Source organism: Podarcis raffonei, chromosome 8 (genome assembly GCF_027172205.1).
Source record: "Podarcis raffonei isolate rPodRaf1 chromosome 8, rPodRaf1.pri, whole genome shotgun sequence".
Taxonomy (NCBI): domain Eukaryota; kingdom Metazoa; phylum Chordata; class Lepidosauria; order Squamata; family Lacertidae; genus Podarcis; species Podarcis raffonei.
The window spans coordinates 71,567,863-71,595,641 of NC_070609.1; the positions used below are offsets into that span (position 1 = coordinate 71,567,863).

Genomic DNA, 27,779 nt, shown 5'->3' on the forward strand with positions numbered 1-27,779 from the left:
GGGGTGAGCTCCCGTCATTCGGTCCCAGCTCCTGCCCACCTAGCAGTTCGAAAGCACCCCTAAGTGCAAGTAGATAAATAGGTACCGCTTTATAGCGGGAAGGTAAACGGCATTTCCGTGTGCTGCGCTGGTGCTGGCTCGCCAGAGCAGTTTCGTCACACTGGCCACGTGACCCGGAAGTGTCTGCGGACAGCGCTGGCTCCCAGCCTCTTAAGTGAGATGAGCGCACAACCCTAGAGTTGGACACGACTGGCCCGTACGGGCAGGGGTACCTTTACCTTACCTTTATTCAATAATAACAATAACAATAATAACAATAATACTTTTATTATTTATACCCTGCCCATCTGACTGGGTTGCCCCAGCCATTCTTCCAACATAATAAACATAATACAGTGGTACCTTGGGTTACAGACGCTTCAGGTTACATATGCTTCAGGTTACAGACTCTGCTAACTCAGAAATCGTACCTCAGGTTAAGAACTTTGCTTCAGGTTGAGAACAGAAATCGCGTGGTGGCGGCGCGGCAGCAGTGGGAGACCCCATTAGCTAAAGTGGTACCTCAGGTTAAGAACAGACCTCCGGAAAGAATTAAGTTATTAACCTGAGGTACCACTGTAAACATAATAAAACATAATAAAACATTAAACATTAAAAAAACTTCCCCATACAGGGCTGCCTTCAGATGTTCTTCGAAAGCTTGTTTACCCCCTTGGCTCGGGGGTCACATAACTCCTTACTCTCCAACATTTCTCTAATGAAAACAGGGACATCCAAAGGAAAAGCGGGATATTTCAGGATCAAATCAGAAACTGGGACGGCTTCTCTAAATTTGGGACTGTCCCTGGAAAACAGGAACACTTGGAGGGTTTGCAAACGCACACCCACTCCACCGAAACTTAACTTCTTTGACATCTGGGCAAGATTGTGACTTGATACAAAAACTCTATGCCCATATGGAGATGCGGAAACACTTTCCATTATTTTAAGGGACCCCCCCCCCAGGATCTCGCCACCGGGGGCGCAAAGAGGAGCGGCGCCTGTCCCTGACAAAACAGGGAGCGAGAGTCGAGGGAGCGCTTTCCTGCCGCTGTGCTTGGAAGTAATCGGGAGATGTGCTCTTTCGCTGCTGCTGCTGCTGCTGCTGCAGTGACCAAGTTTGACTCTGCAGTGCCTCGATGCGGGCTGTTGCATTGCCGAGGGGGATGTGGGGGATGCTGAGCATCCTTCTTCTCTGTTGCAGCCTGGCTGTCCGGCTGCCAGAGCGAGGTGCACCGCCAGGGTGGTCCCAGGGGCTGGGCGAACAGAGGGAAGAGGCCGGGAGTGCAGCAGAGAGGGAACTGGGGAAGGGTCGGCTGCTGGGGAGGGAAAACAGCACGCCTCCCAGCCGTGCCTGAGCCTCCAAACGGGGCTTGCGGTCGAGGCGGCTGTGGCATGACGCAAGGTGACAAAGCTGCTTCAGCGGAGCATTTCTGGACACCGTTTACAAGGCACTTAGGTGCAGGGATTTAGGAAGGCGCCTGATGCGGAGTCAGCTGATTGGTGCATCCAGCTTGGTGTCGTCCGCACTGACCGGCAGCTGCTGTCCAGGCTTTCAAACAGCCCTACCGGGAGATGCCAGGGATTGTGCTGAGTCAGATCACAATGTGGCCTGCACGGACTGGCAGCAGCTCTCTAGGGTTTCGGATAAGGCACCTTCCCAGCTCTACCTGCAGATGCCATTAGAGTATGGTTACCAGATTTTTTTTCAATGAATCGGGGACACTTTTCTTTTTCTTTTCTTTTTTTTTGAAGCTGAGTAGCAACAGGGAGTCAGTTGTGGGGATGGTGAGGCAAAAGACCCTGGGCCCAAGCACACATGCATATTGTATAAAGGTGCAAAGCCCTTCTTTCACACCCTGTGAAACATAAATGCACAGTTTTTAAAAAACTGGGCAACGGCGCGCTGCACACCCTTGATTCCCGAGCCTTCCCCGATCTCCTGCTCCCTTCCCCCTTTGTTTTGACAGATTGGGGGAGGCTCAGGAGTCAAGGGCAAGTGGCCATTGCCCAAGAGGGGCTCAAGGCACGCGGTTTCTCTGCCAGGCAAGGTGCAAAGCCCTTCTTTCACACCCTGTGAAAAATAAATGTGCAACAGCCACCCACTTGCAACTCTCGAGCCTCCCCCGATCAGTCAGAACAGAGGGGGAAGGGGGCAGGAGATTTGCACCCCGCCAGACGTCCCCGGTTCCCCTTTGGCAGTGGTGGCGGCAGTGGTAGTCAGCAGTCCGGAGCCAGCCTGGTAGCACAGTGGGCTCTGGCTGGCTTCAGGAGCTGCTTGCTGCCGGAAGTTGCAGCAAGCAAAAATGGTGGGCGCCAGGGCAGCGGGCAGCTCCTGAAGCCAGCCAGAGCCCACTGCGCTACCAGGCTGGCTCCGGACTGCTGAGGCTGCCGCTGCCACGTTTCCCAGGGACAGATTTGCAAATCTGGGGACTGTCCCTGGGAACCAGGGACATCTGGTAACCCTACGTTAGGGATTAAAACTGGGACGTTCTGTGTGCAAGGCAGATTCTCTGTCCCGGAGCTACGGCCTCACCCTGAACCATTTGGCCCAATTTATTGGGGAGGAGGGAAAGGGCAGGGTCCCTTTAATGGTACCCATGATCTCCACCCCCCTGAATCCCTCCCACCCCATTGCCAAATGGCAGCCTCCCCTGTAACCTTGCAAAACCTGCAAGGGGTAGCATTGAAATGGCCTCCTCTCTTCACCCCCCTCCCCAGTAATTTACCTAAAGTACTGTAGTTAAATTAGCCTCTCCTACTCTGCGCTGCTCATATTTTAGTGGGTGGGAGGTTGTTGGATGATATAGAGCAGGGGTCAGCAACCTTTTTCAGCCGTGGGCCGGTCCACCGTCCCTCAGACCATGTGGTGGGCATGACTATATTTTTTTGGGGGGGGATGAATGAATTCCTATGCCCCACAAATAACCCAGAGATGCATTTTAAATAAAAGGACACATTCTACTCATGTGAAAACACACTGATTCCCAGACCATTCGCGGGCCGGATTGAGAAGGCGATTGATCACGGGCCGGATTGAGAAGGCCCCTGGGTTGCCTACCCCTGATATAGAGCAAGCCATATACCTCAGTTGGTAGAGCATGAGACTCTTAATTTCAAGGTTGTGGGTTCAAGTCCCACGTTGGGCAAAATATTCCTGCGTTGCAGGGGGTTGAACTAGATGACTCTCGTGGTCCCTTACAACTCTATGATTCTATGATCCTTTTAATGGATTTGCATTGTACATTATGTTTTTCTGGTTTTTATGTTTCCCTGTTTGTATTTTACTTGGTTAGGTGGCTTTGGGATACACACACACACACACACAAAGGGCTGCCACCCCTGCTTACTGTGCTTATCAACCCTGCTCACTCTTTTGCCTGCTGTCCTTCCCCCACATGTAGCTACACACCCTCCTGTCACAGCCCCTCTCACATATCCCACCACAACTCGCCTCCCTCCTTCCATTAAACCTTGCAGCAGGCATGTTTCACGAAATACTTGCCTGCATGCCTGCTATTCAGCATGCTGCAGTTGCAGCGGCCACCTTCTGTCGGCCACAAGAACTGCAGCGTGACAGCATTTTACATTTTCATGTGTATAGGAAGATATTACCAAGTTTTATTACGGCAAAAGCCAGTGACACTAAACACCACAAGATCAAACAAAAAGAAATCAACAACAACATCAGAAAAAAGAAAGGATTACACAAGGGAACTTCGCAGTGTGCCATTCAACAGAAGAGATTTACGCTTATAGGAAGATATGACACAACTAAGTCATGCAGTAAATAAAATAAAGATACAGTGGTACCTCGGGTTACAGACACTTCAGGTAACAGACACTTCAGGTTTCAGACTCTGCTAACCCAGAAATATTACCTCGGGTTAAGAACTTTACCTCAGGATGAGAACAGAAATCGTGCGGCGGCAGCGGGAGGCCCAATTAGCTAAAGTGGTACCTCAGGTTAAGAACAGTTTCAGGTTAAGAATGGACCTCCAGAACGAATTAAGTTCTTAACCAGAGGTACCACTGTAACTACTTTGAGCCCTGTGACGAGCTCTGCTAAGGGGACACCATCCAATTGAACATTTACTGGTGCAAGCCTTGTTGAACTGAAATGCTTCCTGCAGGGAAATATGCTGGATCAGCTCCACATCGTTCAGTTGGTTGTGGGTGGTGCTATTTGGATTCTCTCTGTTTCTCTCTCTGTGTCACATGCACACCCCAAACCTGTTGAAATTAACGGACCAAAGCAAGTCATTGTGGTTAGGAGACCCTATTCCTCTTCACAAAACTACAAACCCCTTAGTTCCCTGGGAAGAGGAACTGATGGCTAAACCAGTCTGGGAATTATAGTTCTGTGAGGAGAACAGGGGTCTCCTAACATATCCCGGAACCCTAAACAAACTACAGCTCCCAGGATCCTTTGGGAGAAGCTATGACTGTTTCATAATGCTTTAGATGTAGGTAGCCAGAGATGCGGGTGGCACTGTGGTTTAAACTACTGTGCCGCTTGGGCTTGCTGATCAGAAGGTCGCCAGTTCGAGGCCCCATGACGGGGTGAGCTTCCGTTGCTCTGTCCCAGCTTCTGCCAACCTAGCAGTATGAAAGCACGTAGTGCAAGTAGATAAATAGGTACCACTCCAGCGGGAAGGTAAATGGCGTTTCTGTGCGCTGCTCTGGTTCGCCAGAAGCAGCTTAGTCATGCTGGCCACATGACCCGGAAAAACTGTTTGCAGAAGTGGACAAACGCTGGCTCTCTCAGCCTGTAAAGCGAGATGAGCGCCACAACCCCAGAGTCGTTCGCTACTGGACTTAAATGTTAAGGGTCCCTTTACCTTTTAGCCCTGTTTAGGTATCCGAGGCAGTATTGGCCAGTGACACAGGAGCTAGTGAGCCAGCAGAGGGGGTGAACTTAACACGCATTGATGTTTTTAAACGATGCCCCACCAGATCCAGTATCCTACCGATCAGCTTTGGGCTGTTTCATTGCAAGAGCCCAGACAAGGGCTCAAGGATTCCACCCGATGGCACCGGCCTAGGACCTGGGCGGAATCCCTAATGGCTGTAAATCCATGTTCTCCTTTTTTGCCCTCCAATCTTTGATGCTTTCCTCCTTTTCTCTCTCTCCCTCCCTAACCTCACAGGCACCATGTTCATTACGTCATCCCCTACGACGGAGACCAGTCCGTGGTGGATTCGTCGGAGAACTACTTTGTGACTGACAATGTCACCAAGCAGGAAATCGACCTGATGCTGGGACTCTTGCTGGGATTCTGCATAAGCTGGTTTCTGGTGTGGATGGATGGAGTGCTCCACTACGCCGTACGGGCCTGGCGGACAAGCCGACGGTATGGTAAGTGAGTGCTCACTGGCCTGTTGCTGGAGGGGTTTCGCTGTCGCTGGCGATGCGCCAAGGGGAGGTGTTTTCGCGTGCCCCGGGGGGAGCAGGTTCCTCGTGGTTTCTGGGTACCTCGTTTCTGTTCCTCAAGCTTTCGTCCCCATTTTGAGGATCACGTTTCTAGTCCTCAAAGATGTGAAAATGTGCTTATGTTGAAAGGAAAGCCAGGTGAACACCACCTTTCCAGTTTCTGAGCTAAAAGATGTCCAGCAGAAACGAAGGGTTGTCTCCTCCAGCAAAGCCCTACTCAGAGTTGAACCGTTGAAATTACCGTATTTTTTGCTCTATTAGACTCACTTTTTCCCCTCCTAAAAAGTAAGGGGAAATGTGTGTGCATCTTATGGAGCGAATGCAGACTGCGCAGCTATCACAGAAGCCAGAACAGCAAGAGAGATCGCTGCTTTCACTGCACAGTGATCCCTCTTGCTGTTCTGGCTTCTGAGATTCAGAATATTTTTTTTCTTGTTTTCCTCCTCCAAAAACTAGGTGCGTCTTGTGGTCTGGTGCGTCTTATAGAGCGAAAAATACGGTAGTGGGCCAAAGTTATTCATGTCCATTTATTTCACGTGGGCGAGCAGAACTTCGTATTGGATGCAGCCCTGAGTGTTTGAACCATGAGTCAACAAATTTATGGCACCTGTATTTATTTTATTTTATTGGGGCTTTTAGATTTAGAGAAAAGATGGGGGGCGGAGAAGGGAAAACATGGGAGAAGCGTGTAAAATTAGGTTTGGCGCAGAATCATAGAATGTGATCCTGCTCTGTGTTGCCTGCCTGTTTGGTTTTAATTAAAAGCAACAACTACCCAATGTCACAGCAAGCGATTTTAAAACAACAACAACAACAACAAAATTTATTATTTATTAATTAAATTTGTTAGCCCTTTGACTTTGCCCAGGGAAACCCAAAACAACTTCCATCCAAAGCAGCTTACAACCAAACAGCTGCCCCCCCCAAACACCACGTAGATACATTAAGACAAAGTGGGGAAAGAAATGCGCTAAAAAAACACCCCACCCACTTCTGAAATGCCACAGAAAGTTAAGGGCTGGAGGTTATAAGGTCTTGTTTTCTTGCCACCTAAAGATGTCTAATTAAGGCACCAGGCAAGCCTCCTTGGGAAGAGCATTCCGCTAATGGGGAGCCACTGCAGAAAAGGCCCCCTTCACTTGTTGCCACCCTCCAGACCTCTAGCAGAGGAGGTGCATGAAAAAGGGCCTCAGAAGATGATCTCGGGGTCTGGGGCGGCTCATATGGGGAGAGGCAGTGCTTGTGGTCCTGAGCCATCTAAGGCTTTATAGGTGAAAACCAGCACTTTGAATTGGGCCTGGAAACTAATTGGCATCCAGTGCAGTCGGGCCAGGATTGGCGTTATATGTTCAAACCTTCTTGCCGCATTGAGCAACCCAGCTGCCTAATTCTGCACCAGCTCAAGTCTCTGAACCATCTTCAGAGGCATCCCCATGTATAGTGCATTGCTGTAATCTAACCTAGAGGTTACCAGAGCATAGACAACAGAAATTAGGCTATCCCTGCCCAGAGAGGGGTGCAGCTGGGCCAACAGCCGGAGCTGATGGAAGGCTTTGGTGACACTGAGGCCAGCTGAGCCTCAAGTGACAGCAAAGGATCCAGGAGAACCCGCAAGCTACGTACCTGCTCCTTCAGAGGGAATATAACCCCATCAAGAGTGCAGCAAATCAGAAATAAACTGGTCCCAAGCTGTTAAGGGCTTTTTTATGCCCATATTAGCACCTGTAACTTGGACCAGTAGCAAATCAGCCACAAGTGCAGATCTCTGGTGTTCTACACTGAGAGAGTCTAGCATGCAAACATGTACATTAGTCCATTAAAATTTTATTCAAACCCGTGGGTTTGATTTTTGGAGATGTATTTCCTCTCTTTGGGGACTCTGTAGTTCAAAGTAGGACGGCTGCCTGATTAAATAAATCTTAACTAATCGTAGGAATTAAATTGAGCTAATTGATTAAATTTGCATATAAATTAAAGGAGAGTTTCAAAGCCCAAAACTCCATAAATCATGATAGGTAAATCATAGATCGGGATCTATTGGTAGATCAGTGGATAATTTGATGTATATCAGCAAGGAATTTCTTCACTCTTTCTAGAGTGCAGCCCTGTTTAGGGAAGTTTTTAATGTTTGATGTTTTATCATGTTTTTAATATTCTGTTGGAAGCCGCCCAGAGTGGCTGGGGAAGCCTGGCCAGATGAGTGGGGTATAAGTAATAAATAATAATTACAATAATTACAATAATTATAATAATTAATAATAGTTCCAGCTGGGGGGAAAAACCCTATTACAAACTTACAAAAGTAGTCATAAACAAGAAATGCTTCTCAAAGTCTACCACCAAATTTAACAATCGTGGGCTGGGTTTTTAAGCATGGCTAAGCTTTTGGACGCGAGTGGCGCTGTGGGTTAAACCACAGAGCCTAGGACTTGCTGATCAGAAGGTCGGTGGTTCGAATCCCCGCGACGGGGTGAGCTCCCGTTGCTCGGTCCCTGCTCCTGCCAACCTAGCCGTTCGAAAGCACGTCAAAGTGCAAGTAAATAAATAGGTACCACTCTGGCGGGAAGGTAAACGGCGTTTCCGTGCGCTGCTCTGGTTCGCCAGAAGCGGCTTAGTCATGCTGGTAACATGACCCGGAAGCTGTACACCAGCTCCCTCGGCCAATAAAGTGAGATGAGTGCCGCAACCCCAGAGTCGGTCACGACTGGACCTAATGGTCAGGGGTCCCTTTACCTTTGCCTAAGCTTTTGCTGAATTCTCTCTCTCTCTCTTTCTGTTGACAGACACCACTTGGTCTTGGATTCCAAAATTTTGTAACTTCAAGGAGTTCAGGAAACGTCACCACCGGCAGTATGACGAGCCGACCGGGAACATGGTGCACATCAAACAGAAGTTGTACCATAACGGGCACCCCAGCCCCAGACACCTCTAAGAAACCCAAGACTGTCAAGGGGTTGTAGAACTTGGTCTTTTTGCCGTCTGTTGAGGGGCCCCGCCTGTTCCTCAATGGACGCCACTTTAAGGACTTGCGTTTAGTTACCCTTATCGGTGTGTGTCAGCCCGGCACACCCAGAGAATGCACAATCCAATCCTGTCCCGGCTGCGAGGCTCCCGGGACGTTGCACTGTGGTTACCATTTTATTGGTGGACTCCTGTATATATGTAAACAAAAAAACAAACACAAAACGGGAAAGAGAATTTGCATTGTACTTCCGCAGCCCACCAAGCTCCTCGATGGTGTGTCCTACAACGCCGATGTACCCTTTTTGCGTTTTGTTCGTTATTTATTTGTTTTAGGGGGGTTTATTCTTTTCCGGAAATCTGTTGTTGTTCAAAGTCTTCGTAGGTGAGTTTGGACAGAAGATGTAATGTTTAGCCTAAAGTGTGTCCATGTCCCTCACCCACCCCCAGCCCTGCCGCTGCCGCCACCCCCCAGACCCTTCCCTGATGCAGAACGCGTCTCGTTTCCAGTTGCAGATTTGGCTTGAGGTTCATAACGCCCGGTAGCTCTGTTGCGTACAATAGACGGCGCCCCGTCTTGGTTCCTTTGGAATCAAGTTGCTAGCTTAGTGTCACGACACCCTCTCCCTCCCCATTTTTACAATTTTGTTCTGTTTTTTAAATTAATGGGATCTGTAGTTCATCCTGTCGGATTTTTTTACTAGCTCGGAAGAAGCGACCGATGCTGGTTTGCCGTGGAAAAAAAAGTTGTTAGAAGCCAGGCGGAAGGACACCGGCTTTTGTGGAATGTGTTTGAGGGCCTGTTGACGCTTATCTCTGACCATGTCAGCCCCCTGGGCGTCTCTGTCAACTCTTCACATCACCCTGCCTTGAGAATGATTTATCCCTTGATAAATGTTGCGTCGCTAATGCGTTAGGAGCTCAAAATGCATCGATTCCCAAACAGCATTTGTTGGTGTTTGTAATAACTTAACCACTTGTACAGAACACATGACAGGGTGCATGGCAGTGAAATGAGAGTTCAGCCAGCCATCGGTCTCATGGTGAAACCATTGAGCCCTGTATATGTGTGTGTGTTGTGAACGTAGAATCATAGAATTGTAGGGTTGGAAGAGACCCCCTTGGGCAGGCATAGGCAAACTCGGGCCTCCAGATGTTTTGGGACTACAACTCCCATCATCCCTGACCACTGGTCCTGATAGCTAGGGATGATGGGAGTTGTAGTCCCAAAACATCTGGAGGGCTGAGTTTGCCTATGCCTGCCCAAGGGGCATCTAGTCCAACTCCCTACAATGCTAGAATATGTTTCTTGAGAATGGAGAGCGCTGCTTTATACCAAGTCAGGCTCTTTGTCCATCCAGCCCAGTATTGTCTGCACTGACTGGCAGCCGCTCTCCAGGGTCTCAAGCAGAGAAGGGTCTTCCCCATCACGCTGTCCTTTTCACTCAGGGGTGGGGAACCTTGGGCCCTCCAGATGTTGCTGAACTTTCAACTCTCCCAGCAGCCCTTGCAAGCATGGCCAATAGCCAGGGATGATGGGAGTTGTAGTTCTGCAACACCCGGAGTAGAGATTTGCTGGCCAGATTCAGAAGGCCTTCTTGGCCAGGGGTGGGGAAACCTGCAGTTCTCCAGAGGCTGTCCAACTACAACTCCCATCAGTCCGACAACGCCTCGAGGGCCACAGGGTCCCCATCCCTGTTTTAGACCTCAATGATTCTCAGCTTACCATGGCTGGAGTCTTCTGTTTGGATGGAAAATGGGGCCCAGAGTCCAGGCATAGCCAACAAGCGTAGATGTTTCTGGACTACAATTCCCATCATCCCTGATTGGCAATGCTGGCTGAGGCTGATGGGAGCTGGAGATTGTGACTACGCCTGGACCAGACAGTCAGGGACTCCCATCTCTAACTATTGTAGCATTTCTAAGACCGGCTACCTCCAAGGCTTAACTCCGCCGTGGCTTAAGGATGTTGAAGGAACAAACCATCGTCGTGTGAGTTGGCCGTAGACCTTTTCATGCACTCAAAAGGACATGTGAGGCACCAAGTGTGTAGAGGGTGTATGTGTAAGAGAGAGAAAATGAAGGGCAGGGGCGAAATTGGCTTCATTTAGGATTTCAATGCAAACCTACCTGATTCAGACTTCCCAAAACAGGATGCAAACCAAGACACAGCTGAAATTTTCGGAATTCTGAAAATTTGCAATGCAGTTCTCCAGTGCATAACAAAATGTGTACATTAGGGGAAAGCCTGCATCAAAATGCAAATATTAGGGTTTTTGTTTTTAAAGAACCCACCAAAATGCATTATTTCAAGGAAATTTCAGGGGAAATTGCGTATGAATTTTGGAAAGACTTAAGAGCCAGCATGGTGTAGTGGTTAAGAGCGGTGGACTTGTGATCTGGTGAACCGGGTTCAATTCCCCGCTCCTCCACATGCAGCTGCTGGGTGACCTTGGGCTAGTCACACTTCTCTGAAGTCTCTCAGCTTCACTCACCTCACAGAGTGTTTGTTGTGGGGGAGGAAGGGAAAGGAGATTGTTAGCCACTTTGAGACTCCTTAAGGGGAGTGAAAGGCAGGATATTAAGTCCAAACTCTTCTCTTCTTCATAATAATAATAATAATTTTACTATTTATTATTTATACCCTGCCCATCTCTTCATAATAATAACAATAATAATTTTATTATTTATACCCTGCCCATCTGGCTGGGTTTCCCCAGCCACTTATAGATTATAGACTTACAGATTCCCGTGAGGATTTAAAAATAATAATCGCAATTGTAAACAGGAGCAGAAAATGTGGAGAACTGAATTTAGGCTTGGAAAAAGCAGAAATTGGGTGAAGTGAAATTATTAATTCTCATTATTCTTAAGAATAGTAATAGTAACAACCTGCTCTTCACCTTCTAAGGCTGCAGGGCGGGTTTCAACAATGGGAATGCAATGTTTAAAATGTGTTTAAAGCAGCTTCCAGCCGCAGAGAATAAGTTGGGTCCTAAAAATATAAATCTTTGGGTGTCCAAAGCCGGGGAGAAAGGGGGGAAATGGACAGATCTGTTCATTCCTTGGTGGCACAGGGCTCCCGGCATCCTCAGTCAGTTGCTCAATTGCTAGGTGGCTTCTGAGCTCATTCAGCCAGATTCCTTCCTCAATACTGGAAGGTGAGAGGTGGGGTTGGGTGAGGACTTTAGGAACGGTACTGTCCTCTGACACTTTATGCCCACATGTCTTCTTTTGGACGCATGAAGTGGGCACCTGCCATTTTCATGCATGCAGAGATAACTCCCGGTTCCATTGCTGCCTGTTTATTAACTCACCAACCAAGATTCATATGAAGAGTGATTTATTTATTTTTTTAATGTGTATTTATGGGGAAAGGCTTGGTCCATTTTGTGTGTCAGGTGGCCTCATCCAACCAAGGTGTGGTCTCTTGACTGCTCTGGCTCATAAAGGGGCACGGGACTTTGTTACGAGGCAGAAATTCCACCGCCAGACATTAAAGTTGCTGCCATACCTGCAAGAGCTATGTGGCAGGCAGATATCAAACAGGTGCTGACTCATCCATCATTGCTGGGGGGGGAGAGGAAGCGGAAGCAGCTGCACCTGTTGAATTCCTGTCTGCCAGGCACAAACTCCCCCCACTTTGAATGCAGACAAAGCCATTTGCATCTGTCGTCTTTTCCTTTTTCCAAATGCCGGATGTCCCACCAGCCAACTGTTTCGACCGTTTATTTATTTTTAAAATTTGAAACGATATCCCGCTTAACTTTTCTTTCTTTTTATATATATAAAAAAATATAGACTCTAGGTGGCTTACAATTATACAGAAAAGAAAAAAAATCAATAATAATCCAAATGGAATTGCATGCATGCATTAGTGCGGATGAATACCCGTGTTAAAACAAGGAACATCCTCGCCAGGCAATATTGAGAATGTTGTCTCTGTGCTGATTTGGGGAATTGGGGTTTTTTGGGGGGGTGGGGAGGGGAGCGGAAGACCCTGATCTGACACAGAGTTGAGTGTGCTTAAGCCTTTGATTTGAGTGGCTTTACGTGTGTCCTGGCAAATGCTTTCCAACTGAGGGGTATTTGTACCTTACGTCCAAACTGTGTACAATCTGCGAACAGAGATTGTGCGAGCTGTGTACCCCTAGTTATTTGCACGTGGTGCTCAATGAGTGTACGGTCTGTGTGCCTGTGCTTGCGGCTGTTGTACACAAATGCCCTCCGAAGCAACAAGTGTACACACTCTTGCCATGAAGGGATGGAGGCAGTGTTAATGTACGAAATCTGAGGTTTGCCATGGAAGTAGGACCGGAGCTGGTTTCTGTGTGGTTGGGTGTGGGGATGAGTAACCTAGGAAAGACTTTGGGAGGTTGCAGGATTGAACCAGCGCAATAGGAAGAGCGAAAGGGGCTTGCTTTTATTTTATTTTTTAAAGAAAATTATCCAATGGGTCTCTCTGCCTGGGGCTGTTTTGCTTCTGAAGAGTCCAACCTCTCATTCTTTGCATATTTCCGGAGGACAGAGATGCACCAATCAGGCTACATTTGGTAAAAATAAATCTTCTCGTTGCCTCAAAGTACCTGGTCTGCTGAAGACAAACACCTGATAAGGGGAATGCCAAATAAATATTAAATATACCCGGTGGCTGCTCTGGTTTAAGCACATTTAACTCTCGTCATCTAAATTGTGCACTCGCTTTACTTGGAAGTAAGGTCCGTCCAGTACAAAGGACTTTCCGAGTGAAATCTGTTTAGGATCAGGGCCCTGCGCCAGAAACCCAATTCTCCACCCTTCTCACTTTCAAGTAGACACGGCAAAGAAAGGAGAGGGAAAGCCCACCATTGTTATTATGATTTAAAATGTTGCAGGCTTTGTGTTTTGAAAAAAGAGAGAGAGAAGCTGCCCCCTTGTTAAATGTTACCAAAAAAATAATAATAAGAGGGGAGGGGGGAAATTGGACAGACCCTCCTTCTGAAAAAAATATTGACAATGTCTGTGATTACTCTATTGTTTGATTGCAATGTCTGTGATTAAAAGGAAAAACAAAACGAAACACGAGAAATCTACTGCCAAAGTTAACCCCATGAATCTGACGGCTCATTTGATTCGATGGTTCCTGTCAGAGAGCGGATTTGTGAATGTGTGTGTGATGTGGAAGGCTACTCCAAAGGTTTGGGGTTGTATCCAGGCCAGATTTAGACCCATTGAAATGAATGGACCCATGATAGCCATGCCGATTAACTCTGATCCATCTGCTCAGAGTAGAATTATATGCGACCCGTTGCACAAAAGCTACATTTTTGTTTCGTCTCTTGATATCCTATATGTATATTTATCTATACATTATTACCAGGGGGTTGTAAGTGGTTAGAGTGTCGGGACTGTAACCTGGGGGACTGGGGTTCAAATCCTCCTGCTAAATTATGAACCTGATTGGGTGACCTCACAAGCCAGACAGTCTTTCTCAGCTTAGCCTATGTCACAGATTGCCACTGAATATAGTTGTCAGGGAACAACGGCAAGGACGGCATTTTGCTGAGAAGCCGTCTTGGGGGAAAAAGCTGGAAAAGGTTCGGAACGGGGAAAACAGATATCAAGGGGGTGGAACAACTCCTGTGAAGAAACCTTACAACATTTGAGGCTCTTCTGTTTAGAGAAAAGACGAGGGAAGGAGGGCCAGAAGCGGATTTAGGGGTGCTGAACTGCTTCTCCCGCACTTGGTGCCAAGCCGAGAGGACACTGTGACAGTGATAAACAATGGAAGGTGAGAGGTTGGGGGTTGCGCCAAATTTCTGGTGTTGCACAGGGCACACCGCTGGAATTTCAAAGCTCACTTTAAATGCCACTGAGGGGGCACCATAGAAGTTTGCAACATTATGTATGGCAAGGGTATGAATAAAAATATTGGTTTTTTGTGTAGCCGAAGGCTTTACCCCCCAAAAAGAGAGACAGAGACATAAGACGAAATAAAACACGTTACAAAATAAAACACATCACACAATTAGAATATTTATTAAAACCAGGCATTCTCATTCTGTCAGATAAGGGCTTGCTCCTCTGGGAAAAAATCCACTTAACATCCCCACGAACCTTTCTCCTTAAAATTGCTGCTCTAGAGGTAAAACAGGCCGGCACCATGGCTTGGAGAAAGTGAGAAGAGAAGTTTCTCTCTCTCCTCATGACAGAACTTGTGGAAACCTAGTGAAGCTGAAAGTTGGAAGATTCTGGTCAGATGAAGGAAGGACTTCTTTATGTAGCACATAGTTCAACCATGGAACTCGCTGCTGCAGGAGGGCCACCAACTTGGATTTGGTTTTAGAAGCAGATGAGATAAATTCATGGAGACGTAACACTTTCAAGGGCTGCCAGCTGCAATGGCCGTGCTCTGCCTGGTCCATGGCGGGAGACAGCTATGCTTCTGAACACCAGTTGCTGGAAAATGCAGGTTGGGGAGAATGGAGTGGTGCTCAAGTCGGGCTTTGGGCTTTCCGACAGAGGCATCTGATTGGCCTCTGTAAGAACAGGATGCTGGACTAGATGGGCGATTGGCTTTTCTTATGTTCTTGCAAGAGCCCTGCAGAAAAATGCTTCTCTGCTTCTGCAGGAGAGAGTTCCTTCGCCTTGGGGTGAATGCTGCTTTCAGAGCAGCCCAGAAGTTCTTGATCACAGGGGACACACACACACACACACACACACACACACACACAATAACATCAAAAAGCTTCAGCAACAGAAAGACAGAGAACAGAAGGGCAGGGTGGAGCAACAGGTTGGAAGGAGAAGGTGGGGACATGTTTGAAGACCTGCTTCCCTCTTGGTTCCATCTGCAGGGCTTACTTCGAACAGCACCCTCGTTTTTAAAAATAGTTGAGGGCCACATTCCCTACTGGGCAAGCTTCTGGGGGCCAAATGGTGGGAGGAGCTGGCCAGGTGTGTGTGTGGTGAGGGAAGCAGGTGAGAGTGCCTGGTCCTTCAGGACAGAAAAAGGATGCCTTCCCCTAAGATTTACTGCCCTTCTGTTTACATGATGGCAAGTGCTTCCATATACACATCAATACATGCACAAATATTATGCAGATTTGTGCGGCTACCCTTCTCCAGGTGCATTGGCTGTGGAGGGAATGGGCAGGCGAAACCACCACCAATTTGCCTGCTGCTATTCTTGGGAGATTTCAAGGTATAGGATTGTTCCACAGCGTCACAATTTGGCAACCTGAACGGGCAGGCGATGGTTGTGCCGGCTCCCTGGCAGCCAGGGAAGGGCCTTTGTGCCAACTCGCCCCTTTTGTCTGCCCAGGCTGTGGGCTCTCCTTAATGGTGCTTGGAGCGGATCTTGGTTCCAAGGATAGTCATAAAGAAGTACATATATTTTCATTCTGAAGGCAGCCTCGAAGGAACTGGCTTTCCTCGAAGAGGATTAAGAAAACGCCCGTCACATTAAAAGTGCTCTGATGCAACGAGAGCGAGGAGCGGATCAAAAAGGGGATGGTGGAAGGTGATTTCGGCAGGAGAGTCCTGATGGATCTAGTGCATGGATAGGCAAACTAAGGCCCGGGGGCCGGATGCAGCCCAATTGCCTTCTGAATCCGGCCCGCAGACGGTCCAGGAATCAGCGTGTTTTCACATGAGTTGAATGTGTCCTTTTATTTAAAATGCACCTCTGGGTTATTTGTGGGGCCTGCCTGGTGTTTTTACATGAGTAGAGTGTGAGCTTTTATTTAAAATGCATCTCTGGGTTATTTGTGGGGCATAGGAATTCATTTTGTTTTGTTTTTCAAAATAAAGTCCGCCCCCCCACAAGGTCTGAGGGACAGTGGACCGGCCCCCTGCTGAAAAAGTTTGCTGACCTCTGATCTAGTGCAACCCACCAGATGCTCTAAAAGTGAACACACAAGCAGGACCTGAGCGCAAGAGCACATTTCCCCACCTGTGGTTTCCAGCAACTGGTATTCAGAAACATACTGCCTCTGACTGTGCAGGAAGAGCATAGCTTGGTGGCCATCACTACCTCCTGTGGGAGTGAGTTCCATAGTTTAACTACGTGCTGTGTAAAGAAGTCATTTCTTTTGTACATTCAGGCCTACAGAATCATAGAGCTGGAAAGTACCCCCAAAGGTCATCTAGCCCAACCCACTGCAATGCAAGAATCTCAACGCACACGGTCCCCCATCCAATCTGCAACCCCACCAGACCCTGCTTAGCTTCGCAAATGTGCTAGCAGTTTCATTGGTGCACCACTAGGAGGTAGGTAAAAAGGTAAAGGACCCCTGGATGGTTAAGTCCAGTCAAAGGTGACTATGGGGTTTCGGTGCTCATTTCAGGCTGAGGGAGCTGGCGTTTGTCCACAGACAGCTTTCTGGGTCAGGTGACCAGCATGACTAAACCGCTTCTGGCACAACGGGACACCATGATGGAAACCAGAGCGCATGGAAACCTTTACCTTCCTGCCAAAGTGGTGCCTATTTATCTACTTGCACTGGCATGCTTTATAACTGCTAGGTTGGCAGAAGCTGGGCCAGAGCAACGGGAGCTCACCCTGTCACGGGGATTCAAACCACTGACCTTCTGATCAGCAAGCCCAAGAGAATCAGTAGTTTAGCTCACAGCGCGACCTGCATCACTGCTGCCACTAGGAGGATGCAGCTCTTGCAGTGAGCAGGTGAGAAAACTCCAGTGCTCTGAGACGAGGGTTGAATGTGGCCCTGCAAACCTCTCCATCTGGCCCCCAGAACTCTCCCTGGGCTGCCCTCCGTCTCCCCAGGCCAGACCCCGCACCCAACCTGCAGCACACTATTGCTTTTGCTTGGCAGGAAGGCATCCTTGAACAGCGATGCCTGTTTGGAGAGAGGAGGTGTAGAACTTAATTGGCTGAGGTGGAGTATTAGCTTAAGGCACTAGACAGTCAGAGGCTAGAGTCAGTAGCAGTGGCTCTTGACTATGTGGAAAGTGCCATCTAAGTCCCCAATATGGATATTAGTTTTTCCCTTTGTGTATAAAGATCCCCTTAACAAGCCCACTTATTTATCCCGCCTCTGGTAGTGGTGTTCATCTCAAGTCCAACTTCAAGCCTAGCCACGTTCCTAAGAGGTCGCGAAGCCTCCTGAGGGAAGTGGGTATTAGTGGCAGGATTAAAAACACAGGAACTTGTGTGTGTATAAGTGAGGCTGAGCAACTGTGATCCCCGACGATCCAGAGGAAGCTTGTGTAAAGTGCTGCTTGATGCTCTTCTAGTACGCTATCTGCCTATATATATATAAAGGCAAGGCTGTCGTCACGCAGCAGTTCATGCGGCCACCACGACGCAGCCACCTCTACTCCAGCATGATGACAGAATGGCAGGTGAGAGAGCAAGCAGGTAGCAGGCAGCCCAGGCAAACGGGGAAGGCATTTCAAAGAGCTGTTTGCCAAACCACTCTCCGAAGCGCCTCCCCCCTTCCTTAAAAGAGGTTTGAGAGAGCTGTGAAGGGAAAGGTGAGGTGTAAAGGGAGGTGGTTCCCCCCTCCCAGGTGTAAAGGAAGGAGGTGGCCAGGTGGAGGGGGTGAGAGTCCCTACTCTGTGTTTTTTGGATCTCTCTGACGTGTGTGGTTGAAATTTAGCTTATAACATTGAGGTCACATCCATTGCTCCACCCACTTTCCCCAGGCCCCACCCACCACTAGAATGCAGCCCCTGGAAGGTTGCCTATGATGGAATGTGGCCCCCAGGCTGAATACCTTTCAAATTCCTGTTTGCCTTCTCTGCTTACTAAAATATCGGGAGTCTACATTTTTGCCCAGCAAAGGCTGCCTCTTTTAGGCACTGAAGGATTGTAGCTTTAACATTCCTTCCGTCCAGTTTAGCTGGATCGGAAATTATCCAAGCAGGTCTAATTTCTTGGTGTGTTTTTTTCCTTCTTGGATTCAGTTTTTTTTCAAAAACGGGGTGCTAAATTGACTACCAAATAAGCAGCCCCGGTAGCAGGATGGAAGCAATCCAGGACTGGAGAGAGAAAGAACTCTCTGAATCTGGAGACATGATTTGACTTACGAGCTTGTAGAGAAAGCCTATTATAACTGTATTCCCTGCCAGCTGGTTGAATGTGGGGAAGAGGTGAGGGAAATGAGATTATCCATCACAAGCAGTCACCACCAATACCAGCTCAATGTACCTTTGACATGGGATAGCATCACATCGTGGAGACTAATTGGTTCTCTTTCTCTCATGCCACCTCTCGGCTTCGCCATCAATCACAGGCTTGTATTTTGCTCGGGATAACGCTGGAAGGTATAAAAGATGGGCAATCTGTTGCTGTAGCAGGTGCCAGGAAGCCAGAAACACAAAGCCAGGTCAACACTGGCCTATTTCTAAGGTGCCAAGTGACGCCTCGTTGGAGAGATGCTTGGTGCATTATTTTTGGGGGGGTGAGGGCCCCCTGAAAATATTAGTTGACGGCCAGAGGAGCAAGAATCTGTGGCGATGTCTCACCTTGACCAAGGTAGATGGTGCCAATGAGCTACTGAGCTAAGTTCAAAGTGCTGCGTTTGGTACACAGAGCCGTGAAAGTTAATCTCATGTTATCTTTCCATTTGATCACTGCAGGTGAGAGCCTCATACGGACACCATGGAATCAGGAGGTACATTCTGCATTATGTAGGAACTGGACCCACTTAGGTAGGAAGAACCAACTGCACAAATGTAATTTGGGGAACACATGGCTTGCCAGTAGTACATGCGAAAAGGATCTAGGGTTCTTAGTAGACCATTAGCATAACATAAGTCAACAGTGTGATGCAGCAGCAAGAGAGCTAATGCTATTCTAGGCTGCATCATCAGAAGTTTAGTGTTTCGATCAAGGGAAGCAATAAAGGTAAAGGGTAAAGGGACCCCTGACCATTAGGTCCAGTCGTGGCCAACTCTGGGGTTGCGGCGCTCATTTCACTTTACTGGCCGAGGGAGCCGGCGTTTGTCCGCAGACAACTTTCCGGATCATGTGACCAGCATGACTAAGCTGCTTCTGGAAAACCAGAGCAGTGCACGGAAACGCCGTTTACCTTCCTGCTGGAGCGGTACCTATTTATCTACTTGCACTTTGACGTTCTTTCGAACTGCTAGGTTGACAGGAGCAGGGACCGAGCAACGGGAGCTCACCCTGTCGAGGGGATTCGAACCGCTGACCTTTTGATCGGCAAGTCCTAGGCTCTGTGGTTTAACCCACAGCGCCACCAGCAATAGTGCTGCTCTATTCTGCTTCGGCCGGCCCACACCTAGAGTCCTGTGTTCAGTTCTGGGCTCCACAACTTAAGAAGGATGTTGACAATCTGGAACATGTGCAGAGGAGGGTGACCAAGATGAAAAAAGGTCTGGAGTTGGGTTTCTTTAGCCTGGAGAAGACTGAGATGATATGATGTTGTTGTTGTTTAGTTGTATCCAACTCTTCGTGACCCCATGGACCAGAGCACGCCAGGCACTCCTGTCTTCCACTGCCTCCCACAGTTTGGACACTCATGCTGGTAGCTTCGAGAACACTGTCCAACCATCTCGTCCTCTGTCGTCCCCTTCTCCTTGTGCCCTCCATCTTTCCCAACATCAGGGTCTTTTCCAAGGAGTCTTTCTCTTCTCATGAGGTGGCCAAAGTATTGGAGTCTCAGCTTCAGGATCTGTGCTTCCAGTGAGCACTCAGGGCTGATTCAAATATCTGAAGGGTTGCCTCATGGAAGCTAGCCTGTAGGACCCAAACTAACGGATTCAAGTCACAAGAAAGGAGATTCTGACTAAATATCAGGAAGAACAGTAAGTTCTGTTTGACTGGAACAGACTCCCACAAGTGGTGGTGAACTCTCCTTCCTTGAAGGTTTTTAAGCAAGGGTTGGATATATCGGTCATGTATGATCTAGTTTAGATCCCTTCTTAGAATGTTAGAACCAGAACAGCAGGCTCTGTGCTGTGGAGAAGAGAGTGGAACTTTTTCACTTTTTGTGATTATGCAAGAAAGGTGTCAAATGAGTTATTTCCACTTGCTCTCGGCTGTCCTCCTCGCTTCCTTCCAGAGCTCCTGTCAAGGCCAATTTCCTCAGAGCTGTCCAGCACTTCTCAGCAAAGTGGCCAGAGCAGAGACCCTGTCACTTAGTGTAGTAGTCTAAAATCTGATGCCAGGTGTGTGTGGGAGGCAGAGAGGTAAGGAAGGTAAACATAAAAAGCTGCATGGCATGGGCAGAAAGGAAGGAACATGCTTTCCTCCCCCAGGAACTCTTGGGTCAGCCTGCGTTCAACTCCAAATTAAGAGGTAGTTGTTGTTTTCTTAACCTGCCCTGCAACACACGAACAGCTGCCTATGAGGCTGTTAGTCCAGAGGGGAATGATTAAGCGCCCTCACATCAAAGGGACATATCCGCAGCTTCAAGAAATCAATGCTAGGAGCCCTGCTGAAAGCTCCATTTAGTCCAGCATCTTCTTTTTCAGAGGCCAAGCAAATGCCTTTTCTTAAACCCAAAAGGGCATGAGGGCAACCTTTTTCTGTTGTTCCCTGGCATTGAGGTACACTGTTTCTGAACGTGGCAGTTCCATACAGCCATTACGCACAGTAAAGACTATGAATGATTACCTCTTTGAAAACCGTAATAGCCAGAGAGCCACTCTTAAGTTAGCAAAGGCAATACTGAGCTAGGTGGTCTGAACTGGTATGACAGCTTCATAATACAGTCATAAGGTAAAGGTAAAGGGACCCCTGACCATTAAGTCCAGTCGTGGCCGGCTCTGGGACTGCGGCGCTCATCTCGCTTTATTGGCTGAGGGAGCCGGCGTACAGCTGGTCATGTGGCCAGCATGACTGAGCCGCTTTTGGCAAACCAGAGCAGCGCACAGAAACACCTTTTACCTTCCCGCCGGAGCAGTTCCTATTTATCTACTTGCACTTTGACGTGCTTTCGAACTGCTAGGTTGGCAGGAGCAGGGACCGAACAACGGGAGCTCACCCCATCATGGGGATTCGAACTGCCGACCTTCTGACTGGCAAGTCCTAGGCTCTGTGGTTTAACCCACAGCGCCACCTGGGTCCCAGAATACAGTCATACCTTGGGTTAGACACTTCAGGCTGAGTTTTTTCAGCTTGCGTTCCGAGGCGACCCGGAAGTAATGGAACAGTTTACTTCCGGGTTTCGCCGCTCGCGCATGTGCAGATGCTCAAAATGATGTCATGAGCATGCGCAGAAGCGGCAAATCGCGACCCGCGCAGACGCAGGTTGCGTTCTGCTCAGGATGCGAACGGGGCTCTGGAACGGATCCTGTTCGCATCCAGAGGTACCACTGTACAAGCCACAGCTTTCATGCAAAAGAAAAAAAAGTCCCAGGTTCAACTCCCCCAGGATCTCCAGGTAGGTGCTGCCAGTCAGCGTAGGTAATGCTGAGCTACTGGGAACAAGCGTCTGACCCGGCAGAAGGTTGCTTCCTATGTATTGGTGCTGCGATCCTAAAATTTGGGGGGAGGGAGCTGCAAATCTGCGTGCAGAAGGCCCCACGCGGAATCACAAGGCCTCTAGGCAGGACTGGAAAATCCTGCCAGTTGTTGTTAATAAAACTGAGCTAGATTAACTGTGTGGCCACTTTGGCTGGTTTGCATCCAGGGCTCCTGGCTAGAAAGCTAAGAACAGAAGAAAAGCCCTGCTAGATCAGGCCAGGGTCCCTTCTAGTCCAGCACTTACAGTGGCCAGCTAGATGCCCCAAACGGGAAGCTCTTATAAAGGACACGAAAGCTGATCTCTGAATGCAACTGGCATTCAGAGATAATGATAATAATAATAATAATAATAATAATAATAATAATAATAATAATATATTATTTATACCACGCTCAACTGGCTGGGCTTCCCCAGCCACTCTGGGCGGCTTCCAACAAAATATTAAAATACAGTATTGCATCAAACATGAAAAGCTTCCCTAAACAGGGCTGCCTTCAGATGTCTTCTATTTACTGCCTCCAACAGAGGAGGGAGAAATCTAGCTGCTGTGGCTCCATGAATTTCCTCCAAGACTTAATCTACAATGAAAAGACAGATAAAAATAAAAATCTACGGAGTGAAAATGCCTCTTTTGTTTCCCAAGCAGAATCTAAACCAAGACTGCTTAAGATGGTTCATGAGGGTCGTGTTCAAAAGAAACAGATACACAGAAGCACAAGGTGCTGAGGTGGGGTGCCGTTTGGCAAAAAGAACTCTTTTTTTTAATGTATTGGTTGATACACACACATACACGCACATGGTTATTCAAGGTGTCACCCTGAGGTATAGGTATATATATATATACCTATATATATTTTATATATATTTATATATATAAAAACCCCAAGAAAGCAGACTCCAAAGATTGGCCCTCACTTTCACCAGCGCGACGTTGTGTTCACTTTCGACATGATTCCAGGTGGACCGCGGCTGCAAGGCGAGAGTCGGTTTCCCCAGCATCTTTTGCTCCACACGTCGCAATGGTCTGTTGCGTCCTCCCCGTTCTATCCTGTCCTTCCCTCTCCCGCCCCCAAAGCTTCCTCATAGGCCCTTCCCCATCGTGAGAGGCAACGGTTGGCTCTTGCCCGGCTCCACCCCCTCAGCTTTTAACCACTCCATCTTCTGCTTGTGTTGCTGAACGGCATCGGCCACCCGGGCGTCGATCATGGCTTCCGTGAGGACACCGTCCTCGGAGGCATACGCTGCGGCCTGAAGAGGAGAAGGAGAGGGAAATAAACCTGGTTCGGTCATTCCTTGAATGGCACCGCAAGGTGGAAAAAAACCCTTTTCTGCATGGCATGGATAAATTGGTTCTTCGACAGCCCCGCTTTTAAGCGAGCCTCATTTCTGTCCCAGGATCCTTCACTGCTGACTTGCAAAGCTGCCATTCCCTCAACACAGAGCAGGGGGGTGGCCCTGCAGGCTTCTCAGTCTGCCCCCCGGATCTCTTCCGCAGGCCGCACCCCACAGTGGCCTAGCTTTTGCCTGCTCCCTTGAGTGTTCATGCCTCTCTAAAATGTATCCTTGCGACTCTTGCTTGCCTGGATACCGGACGGAGAGAGGGGTTCGAGTTGCGCAGCGCACAAAGGCAACATTTACATCCATTGCTCCGCCCACATTTCCCTCTGGCCCCTCCCATCACTGGCATGTGGCTCTCAGGCTGAAAACCACTTCCCACTCTGCTGCACACTAACAGCGAACTCCTCCTCAAGTGTATGGATCCTGGTGTAGATGAAACGCAAGCGGGAGGTGGTTTGGAGAAGTACAAATTGAAACCATTTTTCAAAGAGAGCCTTAAAGGGTGGGAACCCCAGAAAAATCCCTTTGAGGTCTGTAGGCATTCAGCGGGCTTGACATTCTTACCAACTGTTAGGGGGGGGGGAATCTGAGAGAACTAGGGAGGAATGGAATGGAGTAGCCTGGGAGAGGGGGGGGGAAATGGACTGGTGTAGCCTGGGAGAGGGAGGAATGGAATGGAGTAGCCTGGGAGAGGGAGGAGGAATGGAATGGAGTAGCCTGGGAGAGGGAGGAGGAATGGAATGGAGTAGCCTGGGAGAGGGGGGGAATGGACTGGTGTAGCCTGGGAGAGGGAGGAATGGAATGGAGTAGCCTGGGAGAGGGAGGAGGAATGGAATGGAGTAGCCTGGGAGAGGGAAGAGGAATGGAATGGAGTAGCCTGGGAGAGGGGGGAATGGACTGGTGTAGCCTGGGAGAGGGAGGAATGGAATGGAGTAGCCTGGGAGAGGGAGGAGGAATGGAATGGAGTAGCCTGGGAGAGGGAGGAGGAATGGAATGGAGTAGCCTGGGAGAGGGGGGAAGGAATGGAATGGAGTAGCCTGGGAGAGGGGGGAAGGAATGAAATGGCGTAGCCTGGGAGAGGGAGGAGGAATGGAACAAAGTAGCCTGGGAGAGGGAAGAATGGAATGGAGTAGCTCATGAGAGGGTGTGGTCAGGGGGAACCTGGGCTACAGGCACTCTGCAATGCAACATTTTGTAGAATTCTACATCTTAGGTTTGTCACCTAGAGGAGTGACAACTGAATGATGCTTGGGAGCTGCTGCCTCGAAAAAGCACTTCACAACACAAGATGCCCGGGGCAGGCAGCCACTGATGGCTTGGCATGCTCAAAGCTTGCCCAGGTGCCCGTCACTAATGGAGCTGCAAAATGTAGGTGCTCCCTTGCGAGACGGGGCTCAGCTCCAGGAAGGATCCAGTGTTTGTTCAATGGCTGCCGAGTGCTTTCCCTTTGCTGTGTTTTTTGTTTTTTGCAGGGTGTGTGTGTGCACAAGGGTGCAACCTTCATCCCCCCCGGCCAGACCGCCTGCAAATTTTTATTGTGAAGACTCCAGCTGGGGCCATGCGATGAACGCTTGGCTGGTTCTCTCAATGACTTTCTAAAAATAGATCTGCCTGGGGCCCCGACTGTCAGGAAAGGAGTGGGAGAAAGCAGATGCCCCTTTCCGGAGGAGCTTTAACTCCTTGAAATTGAACACACCGGGCTTTTTCACCGTTTTTTAAGATGCAAACACCACACCACTCACCAGGCTGGACTTCTCACTGAGATAAAAAGGCTCTGGGACTTCTTATCCTGTCATTTCCACACTCCCCTCCCTTCTACTTCTATCTTCCTAATAATGAGGGCTAGAAACTTAGAAACAACCATAAAAGCTGTGTTTTCAGGAAGCTGGATTTTGTGTGGCACAGAGGAACTGTGGGAACACAGGACAATAGCCCCATTGGCTTCCAATTCCTCAACCACTGCTCTTCCATGAGTAAAAGTTTTCCCCAAAGAACATCATTCTGCACTATGTATGCGAGAGAGAGATATTCTGCACCTGCAGAACATTTAGGCCTGCATGAAGTATGCAAATTGAGCAGCAAGAAGCCTGTTGGATGAGGCCATCAGCTCATCTAACCAACCAGATACCAATGGGAAGCCTGCCGGAGTGCAAAAGCAACTCTCCCCACTTGTGACTTTTGGTAACTGATATTCAGAAATATTGCCCATGGTGGAGGAAGAAGCAAAGTCAGCGTGGCAGGAGGGGAGAGCTGCTGCTCTGCTCAGGTCCTGCTTGTGGGTTTCCCATGGGCAGGTATCTGGAAAAGGTATTGCAAAATACCGTACAGAGCAACTTTGTAATGGTGCAACTGTGAAGGCACGCGGCAGCTTTCTTAAGATGCGTTTGACGTGTGTCAAACGGTTCTAAATGGTTCTGAAATGTTTTAAATTACCTTTTTATTTTAAAATTGTGTTGCTCGAACACTATGAGCCTTCCCCGCACAGGGCTCCTGTGGGAGGGAGGGCGGAATAGAAAAAAGGAATCATAAATAAATCATACGAGATTTCCTGGTCTGGTTGACACGTCGTGCAATGAAACAACGGCAACATCCAATGCACGTTGTTATCAGCAGCCCCCCCCCCCGAGGGTTCACAGCAAGGAACTGGCTCTGCTGTGCCACCCATCCATGCCTCTTTCAACCCTTTCCATGGGCCAGCTTTGATGGGCGGGCACAGTACCCAATTAAGTCCTACTCAAAGCAGATCCATTGAAATCAATCCGTTTTAATGGGTTGCCTCAAACTAAGCCCCTGCTCAGAGCAGATTGCCTGAAATCAATGGACCCAAGTCTGTCATGTTCCTTTGTTTCGTATGGGCTCACTCTGAGTAGGAATTAGTTGCCAAAGAGGTAAAGATAACGGGTAAAGGGACCCCTGACCATTAGGTCCAGTCGTGGCCGACTCTGGGGTTGCGGTGCTCATCTCGCTTTATTGGTCGAGGGAGCCGGCGTACAGCTTCCGGGTCATGTGGCCAGCATGACTAAGCCGCTTCTGGTGAACCAGAGCAGCACATGGAAATGCCGTTTACCTTCCCGCCGGAGCGGTACTTGCACTTTGACGTGCTTTTGAACTGCTAGGTTGGCAGGAGCAGGGACCAAGCAACGGGAGCTCACCCCGCCGTGGGGATTTGAACTGCCGACCTTCCGATCGGCAAGTCCTAGGCTCTGTGGTTTAGAACACAGCACCACCCACGTCCCTAGTTGCCAAAGAACATAAACATAAAAAGAACCTGTTGGATCAGGCCAATGTCCCACCTAATCCACTGTCCTCAAAGTGGCTGAGATGCCTATGGAAAACCTCCACAGAAAACTTACATAGTTTAACTGGTAGGGTTGCCATATTTTGAAGAGCAAAAAAGAGGACACATCTGCCGACTTCTACTTTTAACTATGGATCGCTGTGATGACTCTACACCCATGAAAAAGAGGACGTGTCCCGTAAAAAAGAGGACATATGGCAACCCTACCATGGGATGCATAGATATGTTACTTTATTTCATCCCAAAATTCAGCTTCATTGGATGGCCACAAGGTCTAGCGTTATGAGAGAGGAAGAAAAACTTTTCTCTACCAATTTTCTCCATAATATGCATATTTCAGTAAACTTATTTCACACCACTTGCTTTTTCTCTAAACTAAAAAGTCCCAGATGCTGCAACATACAGAAGTGCTGCCCTGTCCCTTGATAATTCTGGCTGCCCTTTTATGAACCTACATCGGTCTAGAGTAGTCTGCCAGAAAGGTTTTCTAAGCCTGCAAAATGAAACGGGGAGAGACAATGCTGCAATGTGGATGGGGGCGAGGCAAACTAATTGAAAATACAAATTGGAGGTGAATTAAGCAGCAGTCGTTAGCAGCAATTAAGCCTCCCCCCCCCCTTTGGGATTATATCGAAGGTGCTCTGACCAAGAGAAGGTTTGAGAAATTGCTTCATTAAATCGTTTGGCTCCAGGAGGCAGAAATCGTGGCTTTCGCTGTCCTGAGGTGCTGGCTAAAAAAACAGGTTGTGAACTTTCATTCCTGGTTAGACTCTTTTCTTTTAAAGCACTGCAGTGCCCTTCCTTCCCCGCCCCAAGGCTGTCGGAAACAGACCAAGGCAGGCAGGCAGGCAGTGAGAGAGAGAGAGAAAGAGAGAGTGAGTGAGACTGAGGCAGGGGAAGGAATTCTAAAACACCTTCCACGAGGCATCCACTTGCGTCAAGGCTGTTTAAAGGATGCGCACAGCCGCACCTGGCTCGCCACAGCTGCTGTTTGTCAAGATCAGGGAACGCAAGCACGCTCACAAGGAGGGAAAGGGACCTGGGAAGGTGACAAAGTCACTCTGCGCCACCCAATCGCGTCACAAGCTGGCGGGCGTCAATGTCCAGCGTTCTCAGAAGAGGCAAAGAACAGCCTTGGTTCCCCCTCTAAATTCAAAAAAAGGACAATCCTAGCTAGGCCTAGGATGAAGGGCTGGGGGAACCTGTGGCCCTCGAGATGTGCCTGGACCCAAAAGGCGGGGATGATGGACTTTGTAGTCCCTCAATGTCT

General features: G+C 48.6%; 2 protein-coding genes across 4 annotated transcripts in view; one reads left to right on the top strand and one right to left on the bottom strand.

Moving 5' to 3' along the window:
* The window catches only part of TMEM240 (transmembrane protein 240), a 42,926-nt gene extending 33,549 nt beyond the window's left edge, over positions 1-9,377 (top strand). For all 3 annotated transcript variants that reach the window (XM_053400734.1, XM_053400733.1, XM_053400732.1), the window contains exons 3-4: positions 5,190-5,398; positions 8,257-9,377. In XM_053400734.1, coding sequence (XP_053256709.1) covers positions 5,190-5,398; positions 8,257-8,405 — 358 coding nt within the window. In that variant the 3' untranslated portion in view covers positions 8,406-9,377. The remainder of the gene's footprint in view (positions 1-5,189; positions 5,399-8,256) is intronic.
* Positions 9,378-22,741: 13,364 nt separating this feature from the next.
* LOC128419716 (ATPase family AAA domain-containing protein 3) overlaps positions 22,742-27,779 on the bottom strand; it is a 40,188-nt gene continuing 35,150 nt past the window's right edge. The window contains exon 16 of the mRNA XM_053400735.1: positions 22,742-23,121. Within this exon, the coding sequence (XP_053256710.1) occupies positions 22,954-23,121 (168 nt within the window). The 3' untranslated portion in view covers positions 22,742-22,953. The remainder of the gene's footprint in view (positions 23,122-27,779) is intronic.